At 47.6% G+C, this 13,466-nt stretch overlaps 1 protein-coding gene across 4 annotated transcripts in view; it reads right to left on the minus strand.

Moving 5' to 3' along the window:
• Positions 1-1,948: 1,948 nt before the first annotated feature.
• Positions 1,949-13,466, minus strand: part of LOC134469418 (protein eva-1 homolog A) — a 190,740-nt gene continuing 179,222 nt past the window's right edge. For all 4 annotated transcript variants that reach the window (XM_063223661.1, XM_063223663.1, XM_063223662.1 and 1 more), the window contains 3 exons: positions 10,596-10,760; positions 5,834-5,968; positions 1,949-4,494 (listed from right to left, as the gene is read on the minus strand). In XM_063223661.1, the coding sequence (XP_063079731.1) occupies positions 4,013-4,494; positions 5,834-5,968; positions 10,596-10,760 (782 nt within the window). In that variant the 3' untranslated portion in view covers positions 1,949-4,012. The remainder of the gene's footprint in view (positions 4,495-5,833; positions 5,969-10,595; positions 10,761-13,466) is intronic.

Here is a 13,466-nt window from a genome sequence, read left to right on the forward strand (position 1 = left end):
GATTCCAGCGACGGAAGTATTTGCTGACTTAGTATTGAGTGGCTGACGACAGAAGAGATCAAAGTGATTTGGGCGACCAGAAGCGATTTTAACAACTTGAGCAACAGTTTATAGTTGGACTTGAGCGAGTATTATGCTAATGAGCTATGATGCAGATCAGCGACAGCTGCCACAGCCAATGGGAATATCGGAATGCTTACATTCTGCTTGTAACGGACATACACAGTAAATTCTGCAGTGCTCATTTAACACTTAGAGAGTTAATTTGAGTCCATTTGGACTTGAATTAACTCTGCAAGTGTTGAATTAACACCACAACATTTACTGTGTACTCTGTCGCTTCTATCGCTCGTATCACTCTTGCTGCACAGTCAATGATTCTTTATCGCTTCATCTTGTCGCCGCTGGTGTGTTCGCCCTGTTAACCGCTCTCAGGACTCCAGTTACAGACCCTCAAGCGGCGTACACACACAAAGCTAGCTTTTCACTTGCTCGCCTACTTGCCACTCGTTCATGGAACGTTCGCTGAAAGTTCCCGCGGCTTTAACTGCCAATGAACAGGCGAGAAGTACCGAACTCTGCATTCCAATTGGTTACTCGCTTACTCGCCTCGCTCGAAGAGAAAATATTTTCAACTCGGGATCCGCCCACATCGCATCACTTGTACAGTACTCGCTTACACGCCTGCTAGTCTCGCTGGAACACATTGACATTCTATTGAGTTAATTTGCTGAGCGAGTAACTAGTAGCGACGTGTGTGTACTGCCCTTCAGTCTGTACAAATGAAGTTAGTGCAAGGGAATGGTACGGCCAGGCAAGCGCAGAGTGGCTTTTTAGAATACTTTTGTCCCATTCAATATTCTACTTGCCAATGAGAGAGAATAACTATATGGAATGATGTTTTTGAGGAATGGTGATGCCGTGCCTCAAGGATGTCACAAGGACATAGGAAAGGATAGAAGGGACTGGAATGGTTTGCAACCTTTGATTGTATCCCTGAGGTGCCAGGCCAAAGCTTTGCCGCTGTATAAAAATATTTCATTACCATTTAGATACAAAAAAAACAACAACAACGTCAAACAATAAAAACTATTAAATATTAAAAATAGATTTCATAAGGGTTGAGATGAATACCAAAACATTTATCTCTTAATCTCTTTTTGGGTTTTGGGAAGAAAAGAAAAAAAACCCAGCAAAAACCATTTTAAAAAACAGTTGGCAGTGTGGTTAGCAGTGAAGTCAAATATATTTATTTCTATTCATTTATTGTCCTTCAAGAGACCTCAAGTCCTGCTGTAGGCACTACTGTCCTTGTATTGTTCTTCCTGTCAGCCTGTGGGTGCTACTGAAAGCATCAACTCCCAGTGCATGCCAGTTACTGGATCAAAAATAAGGACCAAAAAAAGAGCAGAAGAGAAAGCAGAGGTCATGTCCTTATGTCCTCATTTATATATACCTATATATATAGAGAGAGAGAGAGCTGCCACGATCAGAAACATACGATAGAGTCCATTACCGCTCACACCCTTTTGAGTCCTGTAAGCTTCTTAGGTTATAAAATAAAATGAAACTCCACCATCATCCACCATCAGTCATCCACCCTGCACTCCACTCCACGTTCAGGAAGAGAAGTAGGGTTGTAAGAAAACGCCAAGCTCGAGTCAATCACCTGCCATCCCTCTATCAATGGGAAAAGGGACTTAGGCAGGAAGGCGAGTGCAGATGTCTGTGTGTGTGCTTGTGTGTGCTTGTGTGTGTGTGTGTGTGTGTGTGTGTGTGTGTGTGTGTGTGTGTGTGTGTGTGTGTGTGTGTGTGTGTGTGTGTGTGTGTGTGTGTGTGTGTGTGCTTGTGTGTGCTTGTGTGTGTGTGTGTGTGTGTGTGTGTGTGTGTGTGTGTGTGTGTGTGTGTGTGTGTGTGTGTGTGTGTGTGTGCGCGTGCACATGCGCGTGTCCGTGTCCGTGTGCATATGTGTGTGCGTTTGTTTGTTTGCGAGTGACCTGACCTAAGGGGCAGCTTATTGTGACTGTGGGGGAATGGGGGGAGGGAGAGCCAGAAGGACCAGACCAGGTTCAGCCCTTGCAATCCGTCAAAGTCCAACGACAACAAATCCAGACTCGAAGTTCAATAAACAATCAAAGTGGAAAGCCTGCGCCTGGATCTTAACTAGCTCGTCCACCTCGAAATCCACCCAGAAATCCAGTCCTGGCTCGACCTCCGTGGTCAGCTCAGGTTTGGTCATTCTCACCTCCGTCTCCATCTCTTAGGCTGGAGGGGGAGAGAGATGAGATGAGAAGAGAGGAGAGGAGGGAGGTGCATCCTTGGCTGTAGTAGTAGCCATTGAGTTGAGTCTGAGACCAAATCCAAGGCCAGATCAAGCCTCAGTCGTAGCCGTTGAGGCAGAGCCATCGTAACTGTTGAGGCCGTTGCCCTGGTCAGAGTGCGAGGCCAATTGGCCTGAGTAATAGCTGCTGCTGAAGTCAGAGTCATAGGCTGTGTCTCAAATGCCGCACTTGTGCACTTCGGGCACTGTTTTTCAGAGCCTAGGGCGCTCATGGTGAAAATTTCAGTTGAGCCAGTGCACTGAAAGTGCCAGGATGATCCCCTAACAATGGCGGAAAAATGCAGTGCTTGAATGATGGACACTGCACGCACTAAACGGCGGCCACGTTGACTATGACAAGGAGGAAATGTGGCATTCAGTTCAGTAGAAGAGTTTGGTCAACAGTCTCCTAATTCTGGAAGTAATGTTGATGGGACACCAACCTTTTCATGCAAACCAAGTATTGTATGTGTGATTGTTGTCCTTTGGGGTGAAGGACATGGAAATACAAGCACCAGACGCTGTGCATTGTAAACGGTAGCCAACTCATATTTTGGCAAGCTAATGGCATGCTCAGCCGTCACTTCCAGCGAGGGCACAGTGCATAGTGCTCACATTTTTCCTCGACACTATGCACTAAAGACCTCAGTGCACTGTGTGCACTATGCACTGACTGTCAGTGCACTGACAAAAGTGCGCCATTTGAGACATAGCCATAGGCTCAGGCGACTGTGGAGTCCGAGGCTCAAGCTGCCATACTAACAGCACTCGAGACTACTACCTAAGGCAGGAGGGTTGGAGAAGGCCTTAGTGTGATAGCACCCGAACCCAAGTCGAGGGCTTGGAGGCCGGTAGTCTCAGCAAAAAACACTCCTCCCTAAAAAAAGAGTTCAAGGACACCTCAGTAATAACACTCTAGGCTAAGGGAAGAGGGTTGGAGGAGCCTAAGTAATAGTATGCGAGGCTAAGGGAGGTTGGAGTCTGGTAGCCTCAATGTACTGTATTAGCTGTCAGTGCTACTGGGGGGTTGGAGTAGGCCTCACTAATCATACTCGAGGATAAGGGAAGAGGATTGGAGGACGGTAAAAGAGAGTTAGCCTCTCGAATAGTACTGAAGACTAAGGGAGGGTTCGAGGAGCCTCAGAAATAGCACTCGAGGCTAAGGGAGGAAGGTTGAAGGCATGTGTTGTCAGTAATAGCACTTGAAGCTAAAGGAGGGTTCTCCCCTTGAGTAATAGTACTCAAGTCTAAGGGAGGAGGGTTACCCGAGGTGGGTCCGTCTGATATAATAGCTGTCAACGCTAAAGGGTGTTTGGAGGGAGGCCTCACTAATAGTACTTAAGGTTAAAGGAGGGTTTGAGGCCTAATAGCATTTCAGCCTAAGGGAGGAAGGTTGGAGGCCTCAGTAGTAGCACTAAGAAGCTAAAGCTAATAGCTAAACGAGGAGTGTTGCTGGAGACAGTTAACCTCACACTCAATGGTAAAGTAGGATTGGAGGAAGCCCCACAAATAGTAGTAATGGTAAATGTAGAGGCTAGGGGAGGAGGGTTGGAGAGGGGCTCAGTCAGTACTAGCGCTCAAAGCTAACAAAGGAGGCTTGGGGCCTAGAGGAGCCAAGCAGCCTTATTACTAGCTCTCAAAGCTAACGGAGGAGGCTTGGGGGCCTTGAGCAGCTGGCCGGTAGTAGCAGCCTCAGTAGTATCGGTTGAGGCTGCGCGTGCCCGGCACGTCGGGCTGCCCGTTCATCCAGATCTCCCGGATGATCCTCTCGCGCTCCTCCAGCCTCTGCGCCCGCTCCAGCTCCTCGGCCGACGTGAACACGTTGGTGTTGAGCGTGCGCTCGAAGCGCCGGTGGCGGCGGGCCGACAGGTCGGAGCACGTGTCCCAGTCCGAGTCGTCCGAGTCGGAGCTCTCGCTGTCCGAGTAGCCGTGCGGGTGGTGGGGGTGGTGCGGGTGGTGGTGGTTGTTGGAACGCCGGCCATTGCGGCCGGAGTGGCGTCGGCGTCCGGAGGCGCGGTTGGCCGAGGAAGAGGAGGAGCCTCCGGCGCAGGAGGGGCGTGGCCTGCGGGGGCAGTCGGTGCGGCAGGAGATCTGCACCACCAGCGCGAAGAGCGTCAGGAACAGGCCCGCGCACACGCCACACACGAAGTACAGCGCCGCACGCTCCGTATGCTCTGTGGAGAGTAGATAAGTAAGTAAGTAAGTAAGTAAGTAAGTAAGTAAGTAAATATTATTTATAAAGCAAGTCCACCCATTTTTGATTTTCACATATTTGCAGTATTTCCAAGCATTATTCATGAACGTGCATATCATTTTCTTCTCAGTGTTTTCTGCACTTCAATTTATTGCATCAGAATTATTAGCATAGCTTAGCATAATCACTGGAAGTGGATGGAGTTAAATAGCTGTTTTGCACTCTGGTGAATTTTAAATTCATTTTAAAGTAGTGTATAAGTACATTTGAGGATGTTTTGTTTGCCTCCATAGACTTGCAGTGCTACACTTAATTTGGCTATACCGATTAAGGCTATGCAAACACATAGACAACAATAATATGCACATTCATGAATAATGCTTGGAAATACTGCAAATATGTGAAAATCGAAAAACCTTCCTTTAAAAACTGTCAGGGGGCTGGGGGGGGGCTGGGAGGCCATAGAGGTCTGTGTGTAGGGGATGGCCATAGAGGTCTGTGTGTAGGGGGGGGGGCATAGAGGTCTGTGTGTGGGGGGATGGCAATAGGGGTCTGTGTGTAGGGGGGGGGGGCATAGGGGTCTGTGTGTAGGGGGGGGGCATAGGAGTCTGTGTGTAGGGGGGGGCACAGGGGTCTGTGTGTGGGGGGATGGCCATAGCGGTCTGTGTGTAGGGGGGGGGGGGGGCATAGAGGTCTGTATGTAGGGGGGGGGCATTGGGGTCTGTGCGTGGGGGGGATGGCCATAGCGGTCTGTGCCTCTGCGTTTTATGAGGGTTTGGGATTGAACGCATGGTTGGCTTTGGAGAAACGCTGTTTCCTCTCAGTCCCGAGGGCCTCATTTCACATGGCTCTGCATGCACTACCTCCCTCCCCCCTCTCTCTCGCTCTCTCTCTCTCTCTCTCTCTCTCTCTCTCTCTCTCTCTCTCTCTCTCTCTCTCTCTCTCTCTCACAGCATGTGTGTGTGTGTGTGTGCGCGTGTGTCTGTGTGTGTGTGTGTGTGTCTGTGTGTGTATGTACGTTCATGTGTACAAACATTCAGTGCTGGGGTCCGTATCTCGAAAGGGTCTTTGCTAACGACGGTAGCAACGTCCTTCGTAAGAGCGACTTAACTCTCTCTCGACAACGACGCTCACCACTAAATCCAAGGTAATGGTAAGACGGTCTTAAGACGGTCTTAAGAAGGTTAGCAACGACAAGAATGGAGAAACGGACCCCTGGTTAGGAATCACAATTAACAACTGATTAAGTAGGACACCTTTCTGTAAGCTGATTGCATTAAAGTTTGTGTCAGTGTGTGCACACGCGTGTGTGTATTTACCTGCTACGTAGGTGTACGTTGCCAGGGCGCTGCTGATCAGTGCCATGTCAGAGCTGAGGGCTGTGATGTTGACTCCAGGAGCCCCTGAGGGCCGAGAGCTCTTGTCTTCCGACAGCGGCACCGTCTCTTTCTTACCTGGCAACACACAAACCACACATACAGTATGTATCATTACTTATACAGCAGTCTTGTGTTATCACAGACACTGGCACCGTCTCTTTCTTACCTGGCAACACATACACCACACATACAGACATTACACATATGCCTCTTTTCCACTGCCGCTTTTCGGGCAGGCCTACAACTCCACACAGTGAGACTCGGCCGCCACTTTTTGCTTTTCAAATAGGCACGACACAGCTCAATCGTAAAGCAAAAAGTGGCGGCCGAGTCACGATGTGTCGAGCTGTAGGCCTACCAGAAAACCTGCAGTGGAAAAGAGGCAATACAGTATATTAATTATACAGCAGTCTTGTCTTATTACAGCGCCATTGTCATGGGTAAGCGGGTAGGGCGTCAGACTTGTAGCCAAAGGTTGCCAGTTCGACTCTCGACTCTTGCTACTGTAGGTTGGTGGGGGGAGTAATTAACCATTGCTCTCCCCCATCCGCCTCACATGACTGAGGTCCTGCCGCACTAATCCCTTTTGGGCACCATTGGAGCTGCCCCCCTTGCACGGGTGACGCATAAATGCAACTTTGTTGTGTACAGTGTGTACTTGTGTGCTGTGGAGTGCTGTGTGACAATGACAATGGGAGTTGGACTTTCCCAGTTGATCTTTCCTTTCTTACCTGGCAACACACCTCTCACACCTGCATCATTGTACAGAACAACACATGTCTCACACAGCAGTCTTCTCCTCCAACAGCGGCGTCAACACAACACAACAACACACGCCATGCACGCCAGGCTTGTACGAAATTCCGAATGGAAAGAATTTCAATTCAAAGTAATGCCATAATACGAACACTAGGTGGTGGTGTTCTATGTACTTTCAATGGGTGGTGTAGATTAAATTCAAAGACATTCAAGGTAATGGCACCACCTAGTGTTCGTATTATGGCATTATTTTGAATTCAAATTCTTTCCATTCGGAATTTCGTACAAGCCTGGTGCAATGCACGCAGTATGAATTTTTGTACAGCAGTCTTGTTTGCGATAGCGGCTGTCTTTGCATCTCTACGAGTGTATAAACATGAACTTGTGTGTGTGTGTGTGTGTGTGTGTGTGTGTGTGTGTGTGTGTGTGTGTGTGTGTGTGTGTGTGTGTGTGTGTGTGTGTGTGTGTGTGTGTGTGTGTGTGTGTGTGTGTGCGTGTATGTGCGTGCGTGCGTGCGTGCGTGCGTGTGTGTGCGTGCGTGCGTGTGCGTGCATTTACAATAGAGCTCAGCGAGCAGACACCAGGCATATGTGTGTGTGTGTGTGTGTGTGTGTGTGTGTGTGTGTGTGTGTGTGTGTGTGTGTGTGTGCGCCCGTGCGTGCGCGTACAGTCTGCCCCCCCTCACACTCCTCCGAAGTGAAGGTAGAGGCCAAGTTTATACTTCACACAGAGGGAGGCGTGGGGTCCCTGGCGTGCTGTGTGTGTGTGTGTGTGTGTGTGTGCATGCGTACGTGCGTGCGTGCGTGTGTGTGTGTGAGGCATGGGGTCGCTGGCGTGCTGTGTGTGTGTGTGTGTGTGCGTGTGCGTGCGTGCGTGTGTGTGAGGCGTGGGGTCCCTGACGTGCTGTGTGTGTGTGTGTGTGTGTGTGTGTGTGTGTGTGTGGGTGAGGCGTGGGGTCCCTGGCGTGCTTGCGTGTGTGCGTGTGTGTGCGTGCGTGTGTGTGCGTGCGTGTGTGTGTATGTGTGTGTGTGTGTGCGTGTGAGGCGTGGGGTCCCTGGCGTGCTGTGGGTGTGTGCGTGCGTGCGTGCGTGTGTGTGTGTATGGGTGAGGCGTGGGGTCCCTGGCGTGCTTGCGTGCGTGTGTGTGCGTGCGTGCGTGCGTGTGTGTGTGTGTGCGTGTGAGGCGTGGGGTCCCTGGCGTGCTTGGCAGTGGCTTTGAGCTCCATTCCAATGACAGGGTGCGGGGTGGAAACTGAGCGGGTGCTGGCTGTTCACGGCTCCGTCCCTGCGGCTGGCTTGTCCTTCGTAGTAGTACTTTGGGGTCTGTGATGATGATAGGGAACCTTTTTGGCTCTGTGGCTATGTGCAGGGGTGCAGACAGAGGGGGACAAAGTGGACAGTTGCCCCGGGCCCACGGAGAGAGGGGGCCCAATATTGGGTCCTCATTCCATTGTATCTATTGGACTGGGGGGCACTTTCAGATGTCTTTGTCCTGGGCCCGGCCAAAGCTGTCAGCGGCCCTGGCTATGTGCTCTCATGTGCAGCAATGTGACATCTGGAGAGAGCAATGCTGGGACGATACTACTCTTATCCCCTTCCATATGTTTCTCTGAAAGGTGCACTGAGTAGGATGGTGGCCAGAGTAGGTATTGCAGCTATGGTTCTCATTGAAACTGTGCCGTCTACTGCCAAATGTGATCTTTTCGTGAATATTTACTGAATAATGAACCACCATTTACTACTATGATCAACAATGTCGAAGATCCCCTTTTCATGTATGAATTCATTTTCCCTGTCATAATGAATACATAGTGTAGAACAGGGGTCCCCAAACTTTTTTCTCTGGGGGCCACATTATCATTCCTGACTGTGATCAGGGGCCGGGATCAATCATGTGGGCTGTATACTAGGCCACTGCCTGTTATAGCCATACTTTCTAGCACGGCAATTGCCATTACACGCTGAAGAAGGGCTCTGCCCAAAACGTTCGTAGGCGAATAAATAGAGAAAAATCTGAAGAGTGCTGTCCTTCGCTTCCTTCATTCATAATTTCTAGCACAGAATAGTTCATCATTACAAGTGATTTGCAAAAGAAGTGAGTGAGTACTTCACATGTTTTTCAATAGAACATACAATAGAAATGGTAGGCCTGTTTATATTACAGTGAGCTGAGAAACTATCAAGACAAGAGACTTCTGGTGATTCACAATAAGTTAGTGAAAATTAAACTGTAGGAAGGCCTGTTGATAAACAAAATAAAATATTAAAAAATATATATTTTAGCTTTTTTTCTGTGAGGATTGCTTCTTTGGGCCAGTTCAAATGGTGATATGCAGAGACGTGGAGGGCCGGTCAAAGGGGCCTGGCGGGCCGCATCCGGCCCCCGGGCCTTAGTTTGGGGATCCCTGGTGTAGAATCTAAAGTTGGTGGTAAGTAGGCCTATTCATGAAAAAGGTCATATTTGTGATGGGCAGCATGGATTATGTCAATAAACTAACAGTGCACCTTTAAGATTCAAGTTGTATCATATGGAGAACTGCGTCCAGGCTTACAGTGAGAACAGACTCATAGGCATTTTCATATGGGATGATGGAGTTCTGACCTCCAAATAAAGGACCCGTACTCAAAACATCTGACCCGTACCATACCATATACACTTTATTACCAAAAGCATTTGCTTGCATGCCTAGACTCACATATGAACTGAAGAGCTATCCCATTCCTAACCCATAGTGTTCAATATGATGTCGGTCCACCTTTGCACTTAAAGGAACAGTCCACCCTAGTTTTTCACATATTTGCAGTATTTCCCAGCGTTATTCATGAATGTGCATATAATTTTTGTCTATGTGTTTCCATTGCCTAGTTTAACAGTATAGCCAAATTAAGCGTAGCAATGCAAGTCTGTGGGGGCAAACAAAACATCATCAAATGTACTATGTAAAGCACTTTAAAATTGATGTAAAATTCACCAGAGTGCAACACAGCTATTTAATCCTGACCTGTGATCATTTGTGGCTTGATGCTAATGCCCCCATTCACTTCCAGTGATTATGCTAATCTATGCTAATAATTCTGATCCAATAAATCTAAACTGAGAAGAAAATGATATGCACATTTTTGAATAATGATTGGAAATACTGCATATATGTGAAAATCAAAAAAGGGTGGACCGTTCCTTTAAACTCTTGTAGGAAGGCTGTCCACAAGGTTGAGCAGTGTGTGAATTTCTGACCATCCGTCCACCTCTTTAAGAACATGGTGTTGGTGTGTAAGTAGGCTAAACGTCAAACTCCGCAACCCGATCCTCAGACATCATCGATCATGGTCGGCCATAAATGCTGGGGGCCGGGGTCAACAAACAAGGGGGGGGGCATTAGCCAGACGTGGCTGACCAGGGCCCGTCAGCTGTCACTGATGCGGTGAGGTGAGGTAGAAATGTGTGTGTGTGTGTGTGTGTGCGTGAGTGCATGTGTAAGTGTGTGTGTGTGCGTGCGTGCATGTGTAAGTGTGTGTGTGTAAGTGTGTGTGTGTGTAAGTGTGTGTGTAAGTGTGTGTGTGTGTGTGTGTGTGTGTGTGTGTGTGTGTGTGTGTGTGTGTGTGTGTGTGTGTGTGTGTGTGTGTGTGTGTGTGTGTGTGTGTGTGTGTGTGTGTGTGTGTGCGTGCTGTGACTGTGCAGGGCCATTTCGAGCGCCTGAGGTCAGTGTGTTAACCCTTTAATTGGGCTATTTAGACTCAGCAGGGATGTGAACTCTCTATGGCAAACTGCCCTACATAGACACGTGTGTGTGTGTGTATTCATTGTGTTTGTGAGTGTGTGTGTGCGTGTATGCATTGTATTTGTGTGCGTGTGTGTGTGTGTGTGTGTGCATGCGTGCATGCGTGCCTGCGTGTGTATGCATGCGTGTGTGTGTCATTGTGTCACGTTTGGCATCTCATCTCACCTGGAGGGGCCTCAGTGGTCACAGGCGTGGTTCCATCTGGGGGGGCGCTGTCTTGCACCACCAGGTTGGGGTCATGGGCCGGCCGGGGGGGCAGCAGGGGGGGCTGGGGGGGCGGCTGGGGTGCGGGGTGACTCGGCTCCGACTCCTGCAGCAGCTTCTTTGGGACTGAAGGCAGAAGGAGGACAGAAAAGAAAAAAACAAAACACAGTACATAAATAAGAGCCAATAGGAATCATTTCCGATAATAAAATAATAAAATGCAAAAGTAATTCAAATGGCTTTGAAGTCATTTCAAAATGACTCTGCATTTTTTGCATGCTATGTGGACTGAAGGCAGAAGGAGGACAGAAAGAAAGAAACACAGTACATAAATAAGAGCACATGGGAACTAGCCTGATTATCATCGACACTCAAATCTCTTCGAGACTTGCCTGACCAAGAGCATAACTTAAACATTTCCCAAACAGCATAGTTTGCTTATGGTTGTTTGCTTCCCGACAAAGTGAAAGGAGTTCCCGTATTTTTGCGAACTCAGAAAGTACTTGAATTGCTCCTGCCCTGACTAGTTGCAACGCTGATGGTATTGCGTCACTTGGAGAGCGCGGCATGGCTACACGAGAACGGGAAACCCATCAGAGATGGCAACCCAAACGGGAAACCCATCAGAAACCCATCAGAGATGGCAACCCAAACGGGAAACCCATCAGAAACCCATCAGAGATGGCAACCCAACCCATCAGAGATGGCAACCCAAACGGGAAACCCATCAGAGATGGCAACCAGGGGGCGCCGTGGCACAGCTGGCAAGGGAGCTGTACCGTACACATAGGGACCAGGTTTCGAGCCTGGCTCCTAGTAATTTTTGTTTCTCAATATAAAATGTGTGTATATGAATGTGTGTTGTATTGTTTGTTACATTGATTTGCCTCCAGCCTGTAATAATGTTTATATAGGCCTATAATTTTATAATCGTTCCCCCATCTCTCGCCCACTCGTCTCTTGTCACTCTCTCCTATTGTCCTGTCTAAATAAGGGCATAGAAGCCCCTAAAAGAAGTAAAGAATGAAAATAAACGTTAAAACCAAACCAATACCAAAAACCATAACATGAAAATGTGAACTACTTGAGTTGATCAACAGATACAGATGTTTGCAAAAATGTCTAAAAAAAAAGCATGAGAGTAAATGATACCTGAAGAAAGTAAGTGAAGCTAGAAAGAAAGAAAGAAAAAAAGAGAAAACCGTCTAAAGGAACAAAAACGGAAAAAAGACATTCAGAGAGGAGTCTAACCACACAAAAACAGTCCAATGAAAATGAATGAAAGATGTTCATGATTCACCGTCTTGATGAATCACAAATGCGTACTGATGTAGTGATAAATCGGGTTTCCCGTAAGTTATGTGTAGTACTCCATTTCCCAACAGCCCCCTCACCCCAACCCACAATCCTCATGACCTCACTTCCTCTGTGGCAGGGGGGATAAAGGGGTCCCTTGTAGCCCCATAATGCACGGCGTATACAGGAAATATTGCAGTGTTCATTCAACATTTAGAGCAGTGGTTCTTAACCTTTTTTCTTAAAGCACCCCCTCTCCTCTGTCCAAGACAAGCCGCGCACCCCGAACCCAAACTTCTACACGCGTATACGCACAAAAAAATGATTTAAGTGAATAATTACAATGAATCTTGCTTAAAACATTTACCAATACCTTAAAGTGGAAATGAAGCACTGACAACTATTATCATTTTTTGGCGGCTTATTTATTTTCATAAGCGAATGGATGTTCGTTGAACTGCACTTTTAAGTAGTTTTGCTGAAAAATGACATGTTATTACCGAGTTTCGCCACAAGGGCGCAGCCATGTTCGCCGCCTACGTAACGCGAATGGTAGAACTTGGTGGCTAATGTAGCCTTCCATTCACTTAACGTTAGCGTGTGCTAACTACAGCGCTAACTGACTCTAATCGTGGCAGTAAAATTGAAGAAGGACAAGGGGTTCATTTTACATTGTCCCTGGGTTTTCTATGTTATATACCTACTATCAGATGAAAGAGAAATGCCAAGTGTCATTATCACTTTGTGTCAAAAAGCCTTTGCTACGAGCATGGTGGGATAGCTGCAGCCATCCACCCATTGCATCCACCATAGGACAGGAGTCAGGACTGGTATGGGGCTGCTCGATCTCATAGGTTTGTAGTGACAGACCGTCACCAATAACGTCTTTTTCCTGCATTGTTGGACGCTAATCTGAAAGCCCATGTCTTTAAGTTGGCTATGTGGTTCAATTCAGTAATAGAAAATAACTTGCAAAATTGGCGGAAGTTTGGAAAGCTTTGTGAAGGGAAGGGACGCAGCCTGTGTGTGTGGCTATCCCATCCCCTCTCTCGTCTCGCTCTCGGAGGAGCTTTGGGGGTTTGAAGTTGATGCCACGGGAAATGACACGTTAAACTATCATGGCCTACATTAAGTTATGGCATGCTTAAAGTAGCTGCATCTATTGTAGTAAACTATTATGTTATTGAAGTCGCGGATGCATCCTCAAACTGGCTGGAATAGCGTTGTTGCCTTGGATTATTGTTGACTGGATAACACCGATAAGGGCACGGAGATGTCAAAGTAGCCTAATTCAGGTGCTTGGAAAATGTTGGCGAAATCATCGGAAGATGAAGGTAGGGAACTGCAACATTGCACGATTATGAATAGTGATCATGTTGGCTCATACCAAAATTTGTTAGCGACTTGTCACCTTAGCAAAAAAAAGCTGCTTGTTTACCTGTGGTTCATGTGATGGGATGTCTTGTCTGCCTTCATGTCTCATATTTGTTCTGTCCCACCAAACACGTATTCTTGCTTCATTTGGGTTAAGCAAAT

Source organism: Engraulis encrasicolus, chromosome 18 (genome assembly GCF_034702125.1).
Source record: "Engraulis encrasicolus isolate BLACKSEA-1 chromosome 18, IST_EnEncr_1.0, whole genome shotgun sequence".
Lineage (NCBI taxonomy): Eukaryota > Metazoa > Chordata > Actinopteri > Clupeiformes > Engraulidae > Engraulis > Engraulis encrasicolus.